At 39.9% G+C, this 18,262-nt stretch overlaps 2 protein-coding genes across 4 annotated transcripts; both read left to right on the forward strand.

Moving 5' to 3' along the window:
* Nucleotides 1–1,169: 1,169 nt before the first annotated feature.
* On the forward strand, nucleotides 1,170–5,624 carry taf5l (TAF5-like RNA polymerase II, p300/CBP-associated factor (PCAF)-associated factor). 2 transcript variants are annotated; one of them, XM_067499513.1, is made up of 5 exons: nucleotides 1,170–1,381; nucleotides 1,826–2,054; nucleotides 2,763–2,867; nucleotides 3,022–3,782; nucleotides 4,361–5,624. In XM_067499513.1, the coding sequence occupies exons 2-5, from the start codon at nucleotides 1,916–1,918 to the stop codon at nucleotides 5,156–5,158; spliced, it is 1,803 nt and encodes a 600-aa protein (XP_067355614.1). In that variant the 5' UTR covers nucleotides 1,170–1,381; nucleotides 1,826–1,915; the 3' UTR covers nucleotides 5,159–5,624. The 2 variants fall into 2 exon arrangements, with proteins under 2 accessions (XP_067355614.1, XP_067355613.1); XM_067499512.1 differs by having other exon boundaries at nucleotides 1,174–1,381; nucleotides 1,913–2,054.
* A 1,720-nt stretch (nucleotides 5,625–7,344) lies between these two features.
* On the forward strand, nucleotides 7,345–17,810 carry capn9 (calpain 9). Of its 2 annotated transcripts, none has more exons than XM_067499504.1 (20): nucleotides 7,345–7,636; nucleotides 8,527–8,596; nucleotides 8,686–8,804; nucleotides 9,644–9,777; nucleotides 10,688–10,856; nucleotides 10,981–11,064; nucleotides 11,362–11,447; nucleotides 11,753–11,830; nucleotides 12,179–12,339; nucleotides 12,432–12,589; nucleotides 13,510–13,751; nucleotides 14,524–14,560; nucleotides 14,642–14,722; nucleotides 14,977–15,034; nucleotides 15,879–15,943; nucleotides 16,140–16,208; nucleotides 16,289–16,367; nucleotides 17,041–17,157; nucleotides 17,292–17,350; nucleotides 17,474–17,810. In XM_067499504.1, exons 1-20 carry the CDS (start codon nucleotides 7,454–7,456, stop codon nucleotides 17,498–17,500), a joined length of 2,076 nt encoding a protein of 691 aa, XP_067355605.1. In that variant the 5' UTR covers nucleotides 7,345–7,453; the 3' UTR covers nucleotides 17,501–17,810. The 2 variants fall into 2 exon arrangements, with proteins under 2 accessions (XP_067355605.1, XP_067355607.1); XM_067499506.1 differs by having other exon boundaries at nucleotides 7,352–7,636; nucleotides 13,543–13,751.
* Nucleotides 17,811–18,262: the final 452 nt, after the last annotated feature.

Here is an 18,262-nt window from a genome sequence, read left to right on the forward strand (position 1 = left end):
TCTGAGACGCTGCAATTAGGCTAAAACAAAAATACGAAACAGCTGAAAACTGATCAAATTATATGCATATTTTTATTATTCATCAGGAGAGGCTTTATTTCAAACACTTGAAATACTTCACTCTGATATGCAGACAGAAGAGCACAGAATATAAAAATGTCAAACTACTTAATGCTAAATTCAGATGTACTGCAAAAGCTGAAAGCTGCGAGATATTGGAGGAATCCTACTCCATGCAGGGAAGCACCATCACCTGTTTTGTTTATAGTAACAGACTTTTTTCTTTGTTTCTAAGGCAACAGAAAGTGGCATTGCTTGTCATCTGGTTTTGTCAGATATATCTTAAATATTATACTTCAGGATTCACTATAATTATGTTGTAGTCATAGTTTAAAGGGATGGTCAGGCTTATTCCTGCTGAGACTGTAAGCTGCATGTTTTGTGCTGGGGTCAGCACATGCAGCTTGGTAAAATAACAGTTACATATCTATAATGGCCAAATGTCATATTTTTATAGAAAGTGTCAATATATTTTATTCAGTAGTTTTTGTAATTTTTATATGTGAACATATATGACAATAAACACTTTGAATCTTGAATCTTGATCTTAAATATCAGTTATTTTTGTGTTTTAATATAAGCTTACAGTAAATGGTATGTTTAAATAGATATTTTTAAACCGAACTATCTATAAGTAATCCACACTTTTTTTTTGCATTGCACTTAAATATCTAAACTACTGACTTGTCTAGATTTTTATGACTGTTTTAATCTCTTTAAGTGACACCGTTACTCGAAATGTTTTCTGCTTTAATAAACAACTTAAAACAGCTTGCATCTCTAAACTCATTTTTGGCTGCAGTTTAGAAAAAGTAAATCTGATTCCAGTGTGAGAAATAATGTCTGTATATTTGCAAACAAACATCTGATCTTCCTCCTGTGACAATGAACAAAGAACAAAGTGATCCTTCCTACAAGATGGCATGAAATTATTTGGGGTAATATAAGCCAAGTAAAAAGATTGAAATATTTATGATACAGTTTAATTCTTGTCAGAATAAGCTGCGATGTATTTATTGGGTCCGTTGCAGATTTCACATTCACTTCACTCACAAAGTAGTCGGTCGTCGATAGATCTACCCTTGTGTTCAATTTCGAAGCCAGACAGAAGTAGTAGATCACTGATATCTATTGCCCATCGAAAATGATAGCGGGGAGCTAGCTAGCTAAATGCTAGTCTTGCTTGATTTGATGGCGGGTGGGCGGACATCTACGATGGAGCGGTAATGGCAGGCAGCGGCGTAGTTTCAGCCGGACACCGAGTTCCGTTATAATCCCACAAGCTTGTCTACATTAACCGAGGAGGTTCGCACGATATGCAGTGAGTATGGAGTTCAACCAGCTGAGATAACGCTGCGGAAATATAGAAGTCCCGCGAAAAGTTTGGAAGCACCAGGCCCACTGCCGCTAGTTAGCCGGTTAGCTCCCTCCAGGCATCATGGTGTGGAATGTGCAAACCTGACGGCTTTAGACTGGATTCGTCCACGGCTACAGTTATTAAAGGTTTAGAGAGCAGATACCAAACATATTTATAGGACCACTGCGCACATAAAATGCTTTTATGCCTCAGTACACACGTTAGCTCGCTAGTTTGCTAGGTAATTAGCCACTGGGAAGATGCTCGGTTCAAGACAGTAAATCTGGTTATGCAGATTAAGAATCATATTTTAAGGACATTGACAGAATTGCACCGTCAGTCCTGAGCCTCTTCATAAACGTTCAGGTTTTACCAGCTTATGCTAACGATGCTCTCATGTCTCATCAGTGACATAGAGAAAGTGAAACGCAGGTGTTCTTCTGCACTCGGGGGTGGAACGTTAACGTTGCCTCACTGTGGTCTTGTGGTTCTTAGGCCATGAAGCGGGTTCGCACTGAGCAGATCCAGTATGCAGTGGCTCAGTACCTGAAGCGGAGGCAATATGTGGACATCGACGGGTCCCTGAAAGGAGCCAAACTCTTCCAGTCTGCTGAGGAGATGGCTGCCAGCCTCACAGGTGGGTAAAGATAACTACTGCTGTGCTCCATTTTTCACTTTTACAACACATCACTGCCTTAATGTGACTTTACATTATATTTTTTCACAACTTATAGGACCAGTAAAGCATTTCCACTTCAAAATGTAAACTATATTCTAGAGAGACTATAAGGACACAGGTAGAGACAGATGCTGAGTTGAAATGCACACAGATGTTTTTAAAAACAGCAGCGAGTTATTGTCGTTCTCATTCATATGAAAATGACAAAAGCCACATTGAAATCAAAGAAAAATGACTCATCTTATAACTATATTTTGTCTGAGAATCATTATATGTTTAAGTTTCCATCAAAGTCATTCACTGATGGCTGTCTGTGTGTCCATGGGTACTTTGCAAACAGGAACTGATGGTACTTAATGTGGCGAAACTGAATTCAGGGCAACAGTATGCTGTCGTTTCATTACATCTGTGTAAAATTTTTCAAAACAAATACAAATAAATAGATGAACAAAATAAAAATGGCTACTTTGTGTTGTACCAGCACTGACAGCAATATAACAAATATGCTTCATTAAACAAGCTACATTTAAATTCCACTTATGTTGAATGCCTCCCCGATCCTCTGTTGTTAGCTATAACACCGTGAAAGGGGCCATTACTTGTAAAGAACATGTTGCTTCCACTTACACCATCGCGTTTCTGCTTTCTCTCTGGTTCTCTGAGCAGTGCAGACAGAGTCGAGCTGTGCCAACATTGTCTCTGCTGCACCGTGCCAGTCTGACCCACAGCAGTATGAGACTCAGTACTCCAGGCTGCGCTCTTTCCTGTCAGGTATAATGTCCACATTCATTCCTGCACAGTGTCATTTACACACAGTGTATTTTGATATTATCAGTAGTCTGATATAATTGTTTTGGAAAGATTCATCTTGGAGGTGTGTTCCTTGTTTTAAATGACACATTCTGTTTATTTCACCCAAAATTAGAATCAGAAATTTCCTGGGCAAAGGAGGTGAGCAGCATCCTCTATCCACTCTTCGTCTACCTCTACCTGGACATGGTGCGCTGTGGCCTGAAGGGGGCAGTAGATGGATTTTACAGTCGTTTCCACGGAGCCTTTCTTCAGGACAGCGAGCAGCGTGCCATGATAGAGCAGCTCCGCCATGTTCTCACTGCTCAGGACGTCGCAGCCAACCCCAAGCTGAGTGCTTTCCTGCAGCACAAGTACGTGGTTCACCTGACGGAGCCGGCCTACAGCTACCTGCTGCGTTACCTGCAGAGTGAAGATAACAGCGTGCTCTGCAGGGCTCTCAGCACACACCTACTTGTGGAGGTCACTGCCTCCAGACGTACAGACTACCAGTTGTATGGAGCTGCTGTTGGGACCACGACGGCCCCAAACTCCACCTCTTCCTGGGCGGGAGTGGATGGAGCGGAGGGTGGGGAGGGGGTTGAGGTCCCTGCAGGGATACCACAGAGCGAGGCATCCCTGGAGGCTCTGCAGGACTGTATCAAGAAAGTGCGTGAGGGCCCTCCCTCACTCACCACAGTGTGTTTTTACGCCTTCCACCACACGGAGCAGATGCTGAACACTGCGGAGGTCTCAGCTGACAGTCGGCTTCTGGCTGCTGGCTTTGACAGCTCCACGGTGAAGCTGTGGAGCCTCCGAGCTAGGAAACTGAAGGCCAGACCACATCCAGCTGACGTGTCGCGCATCCACCTGGCCTGTGACGTCCTGGAGGAGGATGTGAGTTCACATTTGGGTTAAATCTGGTCTCATGGATGTTTGGGTGGCTCGGATCTGTGTAGATAAATGTATGAAAGCTTGGAATAAACGGCAAGTTAATTTAAACTACAATGTTTGACGTGTAGCTTTTTGAGGTGATGGGTTAAGATTATTGTTTTTTATTTTTTGTTTTCATGGTCTGTATTTTGAAATTTTGAACTTAATCTTTTGGTCTAGAACTAAGTCTATCAGTTTAAAACACACAGATGTATATTACAGCAGCTCAAATGACAAAGCACAGCAAATCCAAACCTGTTGATTAGTTAGATCCATTTAAATGTATGTATTTATTTATTTAGAGCAATGATTTCTCCCAATGTATGTACATAGCCTCAAATAGTTTAAAACTGTTTCAGCACACATTTCGTACTTCAGCAGTTTGTGCATGTGTGTCAGTTCAGGACCCCCACAGTGTTCACACCAGGAGCTGGATACACTTACAACTGGTCACTTCCAAACATCAATGTGAATCATTTACATGAATTGACTTTTAAGGCCTGTGATGTAAATGTAGCATCATGTTTGTTTCTTCCCCACAGGTGGAGGAGGAAGACGGCAGCGGCAGTGAGGTAAAGACGCTGCGAGGTCACAGCGGCCCCGTCTTTCGCACCTCCTTCCTCACCGGCAGCTCTGGCCTGTTGTCCTGCTCCGAGGACACGACCATACGCTACTGGGACCTGGGCAGCTTCACCAACACAGTGCTGTACCAGGGCCATGCGTACCCAGTGTGGGATGTAGACGTCAGCCCCTGTAGCTTGTACTTTGCTAGTGGCTCCAATGACCGCACCGCCCGCCTCTGGACCTTCTCTCGCACCTACCCGCTGCGGCTCTACGCCGGACACCTCGCTGATGTTGACTGCGTCAAATTCCACCCCAACTCCAACTACCTGGCCACCGGCTCCACAGACAAGACTGTCCGGCTGTGGGGCACACAGCAGGGTGCGTCTGTTCGCCTCTTTACTGGCCACCGGGGCCCAGTGCTGTCGCTCGCTTTTTCACCTAATGGGAAGTACTTAGCATCTGCTGGCGAGGACCAGAGGGTGAAGCTGTGGGACTTGGCATCAGGCACATTGTTCAAAGACCTGCGGGGACACACAGACAGCGTTACCAGTCTGTCTTTCAGCCCGGACAGCAGCCTGGTGGCATCATGCTCTATGGACAACTCAGTACGGGTGTGGGACATTCGCAACTCCCACAGCGGGATGTCAACTGATGGCTCGTCCAGCGAGCTGGTGGGACTGTACTCTGGAAACACTAGCAGTGTTCTGAACGTCCAGTTCATGGCCTGTAACCTGCTGCTGGTGACAGGAACTGCACAAGAGAAAGCAGAGCAGTAGTGTCTGGATTTTGTCTTTATGTTTGATAGGAGCTTGAATGTGTCCAGACGTCTGTGTGAGGATGTTGTTACCGGTCAACCGTGTTTGTTCCGAGAGATTTTCATTTATCAGTTGTACGTGGTATTTTCTAATGACCAAAGCACCATCGCTAGATGCCAGTGTTTGTTTAGTCTCTCTTAATGTTTGGCCTCTGGGTCTGGTACCTTTATGGCTGAAAACTGCTGTCATTCACAGGTAGAGAAGGATAGAAAATGTGACTGTTCCTATTGAAGCAAATGTAGTCTTCAAACATCAGTTGAATCTACATGGGGGATGAAAAATGTTTATTTTCTAAATTGCGAAAAGACATTAGTCACATGGTTTTGGTTAGTTTTTTTTTTTTTTTGCTGGGTGAAGTTTGTGGAAATATTAATGTGACTGAACACTGATGAGTATTATGGAATAAAACCGTTCCTTGTGTACAGAATGCTAGAAGTACTTTCTGTAGTATATTTTAGACAGTTGCACCTTTTAAAAAGACTTAAAATACAAAGTGATATTTTTGGGAACATGTTGGGAAGATGGATGCTAGTTTCCTCTCTGGGTCCAGTGTGTGCGTTTAGCTTGGCACCAAGGTTGGATGCAGAGGGAAACTAACTGTTGAATGAAACCATCAAGTTTCACACTTAAATGAATTTGCACCGTCTCACATAGTGTGTTGCTTGAAACTTGGTAACATAGTGGCTGCTAGTGTTGGCAAAGTTAAAATGTAGTTTTACTTTACTACAGGGATCTTGTTGCAGAATTAGCAATATTACATGATGCAACACCACCATTATCAATCTGGGACTGTATTCAAAACATCGTGAAGCTAAAAGTAGCTCCTATGTTGGTGAGTTTGTAAAAAAATAGGGGCTGTGTTGATCCTCAGTGTCAAAGCATTTTACCGCTGAAAGTAGCTTCTATTTCTGTGAGAATTTAAAGTCTGGGACAGGAGTCAATGTGTTTCTCCTTGTTTGTGGTTGGAGTTGATCCAAGCTGACATCACATGATACATGGAGAAGCCATTCGCTCAAATTTAAACCTGTAGGTAATTTCTAGTCTCCAGTCAAGCTGCGTCTTTAGTGGACCATCTTATTTCCAAAGTTGGAATTCAGGAATCATGACAGTCTGCCAGTTTATAAAAATAATGTCATCATGTGCACACATAGATGTGTGTGTGCACCCAAACAAAATTCCAGTGTACTGCAACATTCGACACGTTCGAGCAATAATTATAATGTTAAAATATAGATTATTCTAGAAATAAGTCAATGTGCAAAATAAAAACTTTTGTTTTGGTACTTTCATAATATATTGCAGATAAATTTTGAATTTATCAGTGTTTCAACGTTGAACATACTGTTACATAATGTAAATAATTTAAGTGCTTCTTTTTCCACAGGACTTTTCTAAATGCACCAATAATTTCATATTCATACTGGTTTAAATGGGGAAAACCACAATAGCTGTTTAATTCATACTGTATGCAGCCAGTGCTGCGATGTAACTAGGTACATATATTCTATCATTGGAAAGTTTGAGGTATCTCTTGGTGCATTGCAAAAAACCAAAAAACTTTCATGTAATAATGTCAAACTTTTCATTGTTAAAGCTTCACAGATTTGACAGTTTGCCTCAATTTAAAGATCCAGTGTTGATTTTTGGGCAAAACTGCATGTGTAACACCATCGCTTGTCGGTTCTGGGTAAATGTGAAGGTAATTTTCTACTGACTTTTAAAAAAAAACAAAAAAAACCCAAAACATTTTAATAGAAAAATCGTTTTCTAAATAAAATAGTTAAAATCAGCATTTTAAGGTGCAGTTAAAATCCTGGTTAAACATCAAAACATGAATTCATTAGATAACACACTTTTATTTTGAAAGTACTTTACTGATACTACTAAGTACATATTTATGATCACATACTTTTACACAGGAATAAAACTTCTGGACTAAATTCTGTGCATTTTTATCAATGGTCTGCGCACTTCTTTTACTGCTGTCTGTTGTCAGACCGTCAGGAATGAAGTCTTACTGTTTCCTGCAGGCCGAGCCCAAAAACGAACTGAGAGATAAGAGACGAGACTGTTGTAGAGAGTCAGCTGGGGCGAGGTTCACCACCACAGGAGGACAAACCAGTTTCTGTCAGGAGGGTGTGTACGTTCCACCCTACCAACCTGACAGGCCTGACAGTCCCTGCATCAAACACAGCAGGCAGCTCAGTCCATCACACCCCGTCAGGTCTCCTTGTCCTGCGCTCACAGAAGAAGAAGATGTACGGCAGCGGCTCCATCCAGGCCGAGAACACGCAGTCGGACGGGAAGTCCTTCGAGCAGCTGAGGAATGAATGTCTGAGGAAGGGGGTCCTGTTTGAGGATCCAGACTTTCCTGCTACAGATTCCTCGCTCTTCTTCAGTGAGAAGCCTCCTGTCAATATTCAGTGGATGAGGCCCAAGGTATGTAAGCTGAGAGCGTTTGGGATTTCTGTACCTCCTCCGGCCTTAGGTGGTCACAGAATCATCAATTTAGGCTTAAAAGTTCCGATTTTAAAAGTGAAATGAATAAAAGATTTGTTTTCCAGTCATGCAGTCTGTTTTATGACGGGTCAACATTTGTTTTCATATTCTAGATGTTCTCAGTGATGAAACTGTTCACATTTACTGATGATGAGAGTCTGTGACACTTAACCTGATGAGTCCTGGCATTAACAGAGAATCATTACTGATATAATGCTTTTTTTTTTTTTTTTTTACTTTTTCAAGGTGATTTTATTGTCTTTAAGAAGTAGAAGTAAAATGATTTATTCGGCTCTAGCTGCAAAACCAGTTACGCAGGAAAACAGTGTAAATAGAACCAAATGCAGCAGCAGGTTCCTCTCTCTGAGCTCTGTACGCAGACTTTATCCTCACATGCTTCAGGGGTTTCTGCACTAAAACTGCAGTGCAGCTGCTCTGAAGTCATGTCCAGAAGTTTGCTTTCTGTAGGTTTGATGTATCTGATCTGCCTTAGATTGACACCATTCTAGCTGTAGGTCGTTTCCAGCGTTGTTACCTGCTAACACTGCAGCACTGACCTGCGTAGAGTAAACTGGGCAAAACTCACCTCTCGTGTTTCTTAAAGCTACTACACATTTCTGCGTTGGGCGTTCCTTCACTGTGAATGCTTCAGCTGCCAGCGTGCGGTGAGGAGGGGTTTTAGTGCTCCAGTGACTGGGATTTCAGGCTGATTAATGTGCCCGGAATGTGAACACACCTAATAAAAGCACCAGTGTCACCTCTCACCTGTCGCTTATTCTGATTTAAATAAACCAACCTGTTTCTTTTCCGGTTTCTTGTCCCCTCGACAGGAGCTCTGCAGCAACCCGAGGTTCATCGTCGACAGTATAGACAGGACAGACATTTGCCAAGGACAACTCGGTTGGTTCTCAACTCAGCTGCATCGGTTTGTGTCAATTACTGTATGTGTTTGAGTCATTTAACCATGATGCACCTGTTCATCATCACAGGAGACTGCTGGCTCCTGGCAGCCATCGCATCCCTGACCCTCAGACCGGATACCCTGGCCCGAGTCATCCCCCCAGACCAGGAGTTCGACAGCAGATATGCCGGCATCTTTCACTTCCAGGTAGAACAATGACAGTTTATTGGCCCATGGATCAATCTTTGTCAGCTCAGTGAACAAGCTTCCAAAAAACGGATGAACACGAAACTCTTCCAATGCACTTAAATCGACAACCCCAACTCTAAAAAAGTTGAGAGGCTGTGTAAAACCTAAATAAAAAGGAAATCATTTGAAAATCTTATCAACCCATAATTTATTCACAATTGAACATATCAGTTGTTGAAACTGAGATATTTTACCATTAAATGGAAAATATTAGCATTTCTGTTTGGTGGCAGCAACATGAAGTTTCTGGATCATGTTCACATATGGTTTCTTCTTTGCATGATACAGCTTGAACTTACATTTGTGGATTGTACAGTGATCTGTGTTCACTGACAGTGATTTCTGGAAGTGTTCCTGAGCCCATGCAGTGATGTCCAGCAGAGAATCAGACCTGATTTTAATGCGGTGCTGCCTGAATGAAATAGTGCTCCAAAGCAAAAACTAAACTAAAGTTTAATACACTTAGAGTCTGACTATAGTCACTGGGCAGCTCCACTTCAGTTGGGATTAAGGGATTTGCTCAATAGGGCCACACGGCGTTGTCTCAGCCCAATTCCATCTGGAATCAATCCAGTCTTGGAAATTTAACCTTCACACAATTAGGTCAAATTAGATTTATTAAGTTAAGTAATTAATGACAAATGCAAAAAAGTTACAAATGACATTTACAAATACAAATGATTTTTGCATCATTTTCACCTTTTGCCTTTGTAAACTGCACTAAAACATGTATCTGACGTATGTTACAGTAAATAGATAATGTGTGTTTTCTGACACATTCTCTGTTTCCGCCGCAGTTCTGGCAGCACAACAAGTGGCTGGATGTGGTGGTGGACGACAGGCTGCCGTCAGTGAGAAAAGAACTCATCATGCTTCACTCTGCCTCCAACAATGAGTTCTGGAGTGCCCTCCTGGAGAAAGCCTACGCCAAGTAACCATGCTTACATCCTTTAATTTCTGCTGACTCACAGATGGTCGACATGTTTGGTTTTACCACATCTGCCGTCATGTTATGATGTACATGTGTTGTTTTATCACATGACAAATAATGTAAAGCTGCTCTGTTCATTACATCCACATTGATGAAAGTATAGATGGTACAAACTGCACAGTTTGATGTTCTGTCACATTATTGATGATGGAACTCAATCAAAGAATCATTTAAATGAATAGGGTTCAACCTCAGGGGAGCATCCATCCATTACCTGTAACCGGGTAACCTGTTCAGGGTCCACCCTGGACAGGTTTCCAGTCTATCTCAGGGCCAACACAGAAAGACCATTTACACTCACATTCACACCTACGGGCAATTTAGATTCAGCCATTAACCTAACATGCAGGTCTTTGGACTGTGGGAGGAAACAGGAAGAAATGCAACCGTGGAGAGAACATGCAAACCCAGAACGGCCATAGCTGAATCGTGGATTCGAACCGGGGAGCTTTTAGCTGAGGGAAGCTGGTCAACATCATAAACAAACCACTTTAACATCAGCTTGTTGGCACTGACGTCATTGTCATTGTATCATGTTCACATGCTGACGCTCAACCTTAAGTCAGGGCTGTGCTCCATCATGCAGTTTGTGGCTCCAATTAAATTCTTTATCTAAACCAAAGTTTGTTAGTGTTTTCATACCTGCAGCCTGGCAGAGGCGCCGGAACATCTGCAGACTCATTGTGCCTTTAAAAAGCTGACTTTTTGACCTCATGGTGATGATAGAGGAAAGACCAGGGTTTAGGATTTCTGCATTAGACAGCAGGACATCATCTTAATACAAAATGTTACTTGTGTAAATGCAGATAAATCTTTAAGTTTGGCTTTGTTAAATCCATGTTTGTTTTAGACTGAACGGCAGCTACGAGGCCCTGAAGGGCGGCACCACAATGGAGGCCATGGAGGATTTTACCGGTGGTGTTGGGGAAACGTATGAAACCAAGAGTGCCCCCAACAACCTGTTCACCATAATGAAGAAGGCCATCGACAGAGGCTCCTTGATGGGTTGCTCCATTGATGTATAGAGTTTATTCTTATTTATACCAAAACATTATAAGAAGTTAGGTTCTGTAACTATTTCAGTTTTCAGTTTATTTCAAGTTTTCACTTTTAAATGTCTCTGGTTTTAATTTTGTTCACCAGATCACCAGCTCTGCAGAGTCTGAGGCCAAGACGACCACCGGCCTGGTGAAGGGTCATGCGTACTCCATCACAGGCCTGGAGGAGGTGAGGAGGTGCTCTCAAAGCTCGGATAGGGTTTTATCTGTTTGCAGAGAGATGATGCAGGAACATGACAGGAAGCTTTTATTTGGTTTAATTGTGTTTGATCGGTTTGATAAACTTCATTCTTTTGCATGAGCCACATCCAAAGACAAACACTAAGATGTTTGTTAAGGCAGTCAAATAAATCCAGATTATGAAATTGAATACTATGTTTTTTTTTTTTTAAACTACAATATAAAGAAAACCATGACCAAAGTCTCACTGTCACAATAGAAAATAATAATTTTTTTAAATTTTTAGGTGAGTTACAGAGGCCAGACGGTCCAGCTTATCCGAATCAGAAACCCCTGGGGTCAGGTAGAGTGGAACGGCCCCTGGAGTGACGAGTAAGAAAGAAAATACACAAACGTTGGGCATAAAATATGATTTAATACACTTCTATGTGTGTATGACACTAAGAATGAATGAGACACAAAATGACTACGAACAATATGAACCTGACTTTTGCAGCTGTTTATCTGTAACACTTTCGTGTGTCTTTGTCGTCATTTTGAGTCGCTCTTTATATCAGTTATCAGTCTGCAGCTACTGTACTCTGACATTAACAATAAGTGTTGTTTTCGTCATTGTTCCTAAAAAAGTATCGTGATCTCTGTTTAGATTGTAACAAATAGTTTTGTCTTTGTTTAAGATCCAGAGAGTGGAATTATATCGAGAAAGCAGATAAAGTTCGCCTTCAGCAGAACTCTTTAGACGATGGGGAATTTTGGTGAGTCAGCGTGTGAATTTAATTAAAGATTAGGAAATCACTTTTTTTATGTATGCAGAGATATAAGGGAAAGAAATCACCTTGAGAATGGTCTGTATTAGAATATAACTAATAAAATTAGAACAAAATATCAAAGGCCACATGGAGAACGTCTACAGTTTTTACTGAATTTCATCTTGTTGAGGACTGTAAACCACTATGCACGTCAATTAAACTTTAAGCATCTAGTTTTGATTTACAGACCAGTTTATGACCTTTTAACTTGAATCTCTCTGACTTGACGTCTACGTACTGTATGTAAAATATATTGGTATTTGGAGACGGCACTTATGGTGTTTGTGACTCCAGGATGGAGTTTGGGGACTTCAAGAAGAACTATGACAAGGTGGAGATCTGCAACTTGGACCCTGACGCTCTGACTGACGAAACGAAACACCAATGGGAAGTGAATGTTTTCGAGGGAAATTGGATCCGCGGTTCCACTGCTGGAGGCTGCAGGAACTACATTGGTGAGGCCATCAAACCTGAGAATGAAATTTTTTCGTCTTATTTATCTTATCTGGTTTAAACCAGTTTTCTGATGCTCCGAATCTTCACACAGACACATTTTGGACCAACCCACAGTTCAAGCTGGAGCTAAAGGAAAGTGACGACAGCCACCACTTGTGCACTGTGGTGATCGCACTGATGCAGAAGAACAGACGAAAGCTGAGGAAAGAAGGCCTGGACCTAGAGACCATTGGTTTTACAGTTTATGAGGTCAGAGACAAACATTTCTGCCTAATTATGACCTTAAATGACATTTACACATATTTGTGATATTTACACATCTAAAACAAGATTAAGGGAGCTCGATTAAAATTACACATATTCATTTATTCCTTGTAGTACATTGTACAATCTTTTATATACATTTGTGCAGAAAAGGAAAAACTTAAAAGTATCAAGCTATTGTCATTCTGTTTATTTTAGATGTCATAACTCGTTGTGTTTCTAAACCTTGAAATTATTTGCTTGTTTCCAGGTTTAAATGAAAATATCACATATTTTCGATGCACTCCCTCAGACTTTTGCACCCCACTGTTTTTAAATTATTTATTGGTATAAATGTTTTTTTTCTTTGAAATGCATTTCTCACATTTTGCTAAAAAAAACGCTGATTACGAATGAAAACTACCAAAAAGAATCTTTGTGTGTATATTATGCATTGGTTGACTTTCTTGAAGAAGATGCATTGAGCTCAACCAAGACATTGGTTGTATCATCAGCATAAAACTGGATATCGTATTTGGAAAACAATTATCTCTTATGTTTAAGGAAAAAAAGATCAGTAGTAAAAATTCTAATATTGATCCTTGTGGAATAATTTATCACTAACAAAGAATTTATGGTAAAAAGGACTAACTGGGCTTTTAAAGGCATTAAGTTTTGTATTTAAAAGTACTAATAAAAAATCTCACTTATAATCATGTGTGAATCGAGCTCCAGAATTAGTTCGGCAGTTGATCTCTACATCGGGTTAAAGGGGGAGGAGAAGCAATCATGGATGAGAGGCCTTGAAATGGAAATTTGAACATTTACAATTTATGACATTTGATCAAATCTGCTTTATACTTTTGCCAGATTTCCCTGCCTTAACTAATTGTATTTTAATGACTAAATATTTACATGTTTATTAGCTACAACAGGCCGATCTGTCTGTGTCTGCTCAGGCTCCAGATGACGAGGACCACACGGGGAAGGATTTCTTCCGCTACAACGCATCTAAGGCTCGCAGCAGGACTTACATCAACATGCGAGAAGTGTCCGAACGCTTCACGCTGCCTCCTGGAAAATACCTGCTGGTCCCCACCACCTTCCAGCCTCACCAGGAGGCCGACTTCCTCATCCGCATCTTCTCTGAGAAGAAGGCCACAGCTCTGTGAGTGTTCAGCTCTGGGATCTGGGTTGAGTTTTGACATCGAACTCTAACACTCACACAGCAAGAAGAAGTCCATGCTAGTTGAAACCCAAGAAGAATTTCAAAGTTGAAATATGTCAAGTTATAATATATCTTGATAGTTGCTTTCTTTGTTCATATTTTATTTATTTTGCTGAATTCTTGATTCATCTTTTTGGAAATCAAATACACAATGAACTTATCCCTAAACTAAATTGTGTAGGTTTAAGACAGTACCCCATGCTGGTGCAACTGTAACTTCAGTGGCTTTTGTGAAGAGATGATTTAGCACTTGATGCATTTATTTCTCATTGCTCTCCAACTAAAACCCCTTCATTGAAAGTCCTATTTACACAAAAGTACAGAATTATTATCAAGTACACATATTTAAGTATATAGTCCCTGTGGCTCAAATGTACATACAGTACATTACAAATCCGTCAGTGGACATTGACAAATGTAGCTGGTGAAGGTAAAGGTGGTTTTAACTTTGTTATAAACCACCAGTTACCAAACGAGGGACTAAAGGTGAATTTGACCGGTTGAGACCTTGGTAACAGAGGAATCTCAATGCAAACGATGCAAAATTAACAATTATTAGTTAGAAAATGCACAGATGGACTTGACTACAGTAACACACTGTAGTTTTCAGTTTGATAACAAATTCTTGGGCTAACACACAGATGAAATACAAAAAATCTGCAGTCACTGACTTTTCTTTACCTTTAACTTATGACACCTTGTGGTTTTACAGGGAGATGGGGAGCAAGGTTGATGCTGACCTCCCACCTGTGAGTACATTACCCAAGCTTGCTCGATGTATTCTAATCTATTCCAGTCTACTTGTGCTGACTTTGTGTTATTTCCACCAGCCGCCCATGCCGAGCCCTCCTGAGGCAGAAACAAATGAAGAGAAAGGCCTGAGGAGGCTGTTTGACCAGCTGGCTGGTGATGTAAGAAAAGAAGAGCTTTACTTTTAGATGCAGGCCAACAGCATCTCACTTTTTTAAAGAGCAGAAAACCACTATTGAACATGACCTTGGCCTTCAGGTTAAATAATTGAAGTTGATTCATATATTTCAAGTGTAAACAGGTGACATTGTTTTAATACAGCACGATTAAACTAAAGTTGGTATTATAAAGATAAAAGACAAATGTGACCGTGCATGATGTTGTAGTTTTCTTTTCGACCCTGCTGTGTGTTTAGGACCAGGCCATTTCTGTCAGAGAGCTCCAGCAGATGCTGAACGGCGTCCTCAGCCGACGTAAGTGAAACAGAATGTTTTTTTGTGTAATTTATGTTCAATTTTATTTTCTTTTATGTCTTTTTCTCTTTCTTCATTTTGAGTTTCGATGTTGTAAAATCTACCAGTCAGCCACAACATTAATACCACCTTGTGGTCAACAGTGTCAGTTCGCAGCTGCACGGCCCCACAGCCACCGCAAGCTCCAGTGCATTAAAATCACCCGGTGGTATTAATATTTTTCGCTGATTGATGTTGTATGAACTGGTAAATATTGACATGTACTGTGTGAAGATCTGCATGGGTGAAGGATCTCTGCAAGTCTTCGGTTTCATCCTTAAAGTGCCTACAAAAAAAATTATAAAAGTTTATTACTACATTATTAGTATGTAAAATTCTAGTTTATTATTACAAAACTTTTTGCGATGTGATATTAGCAAAAAGTGACTTTGTGCCAGACTCTGGAGTTCGAGTCAAATTCAAATAAAATCTATTGTTGATAATCTTCTGTGGATAAATCTATTGATTATTTTTTGATTATTTACACATTAAGGTCTTTTTTAATTTTGCAATTAATACTCTGAGTTTACCTGAGCTGTCTGCTTCCTCTCTGATGTGTTTAATGACTACTTATTGATAATATTAGTAATTATTAGCATATACAGCTGGTGGTGGTCACAACGGCATAAATGTTAGTAAACAAATCGTAAACATAGTAAACAGTTCCAGTCTGTGTCATTTCTCGCTCTTCTTCTTCTGTCATGTTGCAGTGACATTACTGACACAGTAACATGTGGCTGAGATTTAAGTCATTATTGCATTTAGTTATTTCGCTAAATTGTGTTTGATTGCTTCAATTCTTCAGGGAAAGAGATCCAGTTTGAAGGCCTGAGTCTCAGCACCTGCCACAGTATCATCAACCTGATGGACGTATCCTTCCAGCTGACTGACTGACTTGTTTTAGCTTATGTCCACAAAGATTCCTTCAAATTTCTGCGGCCACACATTTGTGACAGCTGCATAACTTCAATCATTACTTATACTTGATTTTTACTCGAATCACAAGTACAAGCAAAAGCCAATGTGTGAACTCTTTATAAGCTTTTTTCTTGACACAGACAACCAGGTGGACAACACTGGGAAGCTGGAGTTCCAGGAGTTCAAGGTTTTCTGGGAAAAGATGAAGAAGTGGATTGTAGGTGTTGATTGATGGTTTATGCTTTCTGAGGGCAGATCTATGTTCATGTTAGTAAATATGCACTCGTGTTGTTATAGATGCTCTTCCTGACCTTTGACACTGATCGGTCCGGGAAGATGTCGTCGTATGAGCTTCGCAGTGCTCTCAATGCTGCAGGTGAGAGTTGCCATTTTTTATCTATTATTTTAATTTCATATGAGTGTAGAAAAGTGTTATAAGTTTTATTTATTACAATAGATTTAAATATATATTAATATATGGTTCACATATCGTTAAAGCTAAATCTTTAATAGAAGTAGCCAGTGGTGGAAGAAGTACTTAAAATATTTAAGTAATGCTATCATTACCACAGTGTAATAAGCAAATACTTTTCCTGCATTCAAAATTTTACTTAAGTAAAAATACAAAAACATTAGCTCCAAAGTATTAAAATGAATGCAAAATGGCTCATTTCAGACCAGTGAATATAATATTATTGGATTATAATTAGGGATACATTAGTCTGTTTGTAAAGATGGAGCTGATTTTAATAACCAGCACTGTTTTGTTGATCATATAATTTAAATCAAATAATCATTACTTTAAGTATTTTACACATTGCTGGGCAACTGCTAATTTCCACTTCAGCAAGAGATTCTATTTTGTGATTATGCTCTATTTTGGATTAATATTTACAATGTTAGTACTGGTACTGGTACTAACAGTACTGGTACTAGTTTATAGCAATGTCATTGGTATTTTTGAATGACTTATTGCATGACTGGGAATGTTGTGTATGGAGATTGTGTTTGGATCTGAAGGCCAACACTGCTGCTTTGTTCCCATGAAGGCATGCGTCTGAACAACCAGCTCCTGCAGCTGATTGGCTTGAGATTTGCTGACGAGAAGTATGAAATTGACTTTGATGACTACCTCACCTGCATCGTCCGTCTGGAGAACATGTTCAGTACGTAAAAAAGACAAACTTGCAGCTACATTAAGGCCTCAGAAAGATCACAGTAAAGATTTACTGGTGTTAAAATCAACTTTAAGGAAAAACATTTTTTTATTTTGTCCTTTTTGAAACTTTGTCTAAACCAGGAGCCTTCCAGGCTCTGGACCAGTTTAAGAGAGGACGGGTGAAGATGAACATCATGCAGGTAAATTTCTCATTCACATCACACCTGACTCCAAATCCTCTGAATTTAGATGTCGAAGCCTCGAAACTTCATTTAAATTGCGGTTTGTATTGATTTACTTTGTATTTGGTCTTTACCTCGCAGTTCCTGATGTTATCCATGAATGTCTGAGGAGCCGCTGAAAGCAAACAGAAGATGCAGCGAAGGCAAAACACAGAGGATCTTGGTTTAATATTCAGGCTGTAATGACATGTGTTGTACAGGGTTTTTTTTTTTCTTTTCATGTGCTCATGTGTCATCTGCTCATTTTCAGTCAGATTATTTGACTGCAAATGAATCAAATAATGTGAGGTGCTAACAATTTGTACTTGGGGGTTACACATTTATTTGATTTTACTTACTTGTACTTTTAGATAAGAGCATGTTTTATTTTATAAAACAATCTCATAAATAAAAGTTTTAAATGAAATGATATTGAGAACATTTTGTTGCTGTAAAGTTTTTACTTTTATATCTGTTTTATGCTTCTCTATACCTCTCCTCTTCTACTGTACACATAACCTTATTTTAATTAAAGTTTTATTCTAAAAGCACACAATAAACCCTCACTCAGTATTGATGCTACTCAAAATTAAACTATTTTTACCAAAGTTCAAACAGAACTTGTCTCCTTGTCATGTTTGACAAATGTTGACAAGTGTTGTTAACGTCATCAGAAAATGTTTAATTTCTTTCAGAGAGAGTTTAAAAACTGAAACCAGATTTTCGGACTAATATTTAAAATTTGAGGTATATTTATTTAATTGGATGTATTTATTTCTAAGATGGCTTTAAATTTCCAGGCAGAACAATGCATTTATGTGCAGTTCTAAAATTGACTCTAAATCATTAGGTTTAATAATAATATCCATAATATTTGATCAAATAATTAAA

Source organism: Channa argus, chromosome 3, assembly GCF_033026475.1.
Source record: "Channa argus isolate prfri chromosome 3, Channa argus male v1.0, whole genome shotgun sequence".
Lineage (NCBI taxonomy): Eukaryota > Metazoa > Chordata > Actinopteri > Anabantiformes > Channidae > Channa > Channa argus.

What these genes read in the sequence shown, in the direction of transcription:
- taf5l (XM_067499513.1), top strand. Translation starts at nt 1,916, where the DNA reads ATGAAGCGGGTTCGCACTGAGCAGATCCAGTATGCAGTGGCTCAGTAC. An exon ending in GATGGCTGCCAGCCTCACAG is followed by an intron (nt 2,055 to 2,762) that starts GTGGGTAAAGAT and finishes TTCTCTGAGCAG; the next exon opens with TGCAGACAGAGTCGAGCTGT. An exon ending in GTGACGTCCTGGAGGAGGAT is followed by an intron (nt 3,783 to 4,360) that starts GTGAGTTCACAT and finishes TCTTCCCCACAG; the next exon opens with GTGGAGGAGGAAGACGGCAG.
- capn9 (XM_067499504.1), top strand. Translation starts at nt 7,454, where the DNA reads ATGTACGGCAGCGGCTCCATCCAGGCCGAGAACACGCAGTCGGACGGG. An exon ending in TGATGGGTTGCTCCATTGAT is followed by an intron (nt 10,857 to 10,980) that starts GTATAGAGTTTA and finishes TTTGTTCACCAG; the next exon opens with ATCACCAGCTCTGCAGAGTC. An exon ending in GAACGGCGTCCTCAGCCGAC is followed by an intron (nt 15,035 to 15,878) that starts GTAAGTGAAACA and finishes TCAATTCTTCAG; the next exon opens with GGAAAGAGATCCAGTTTGAA.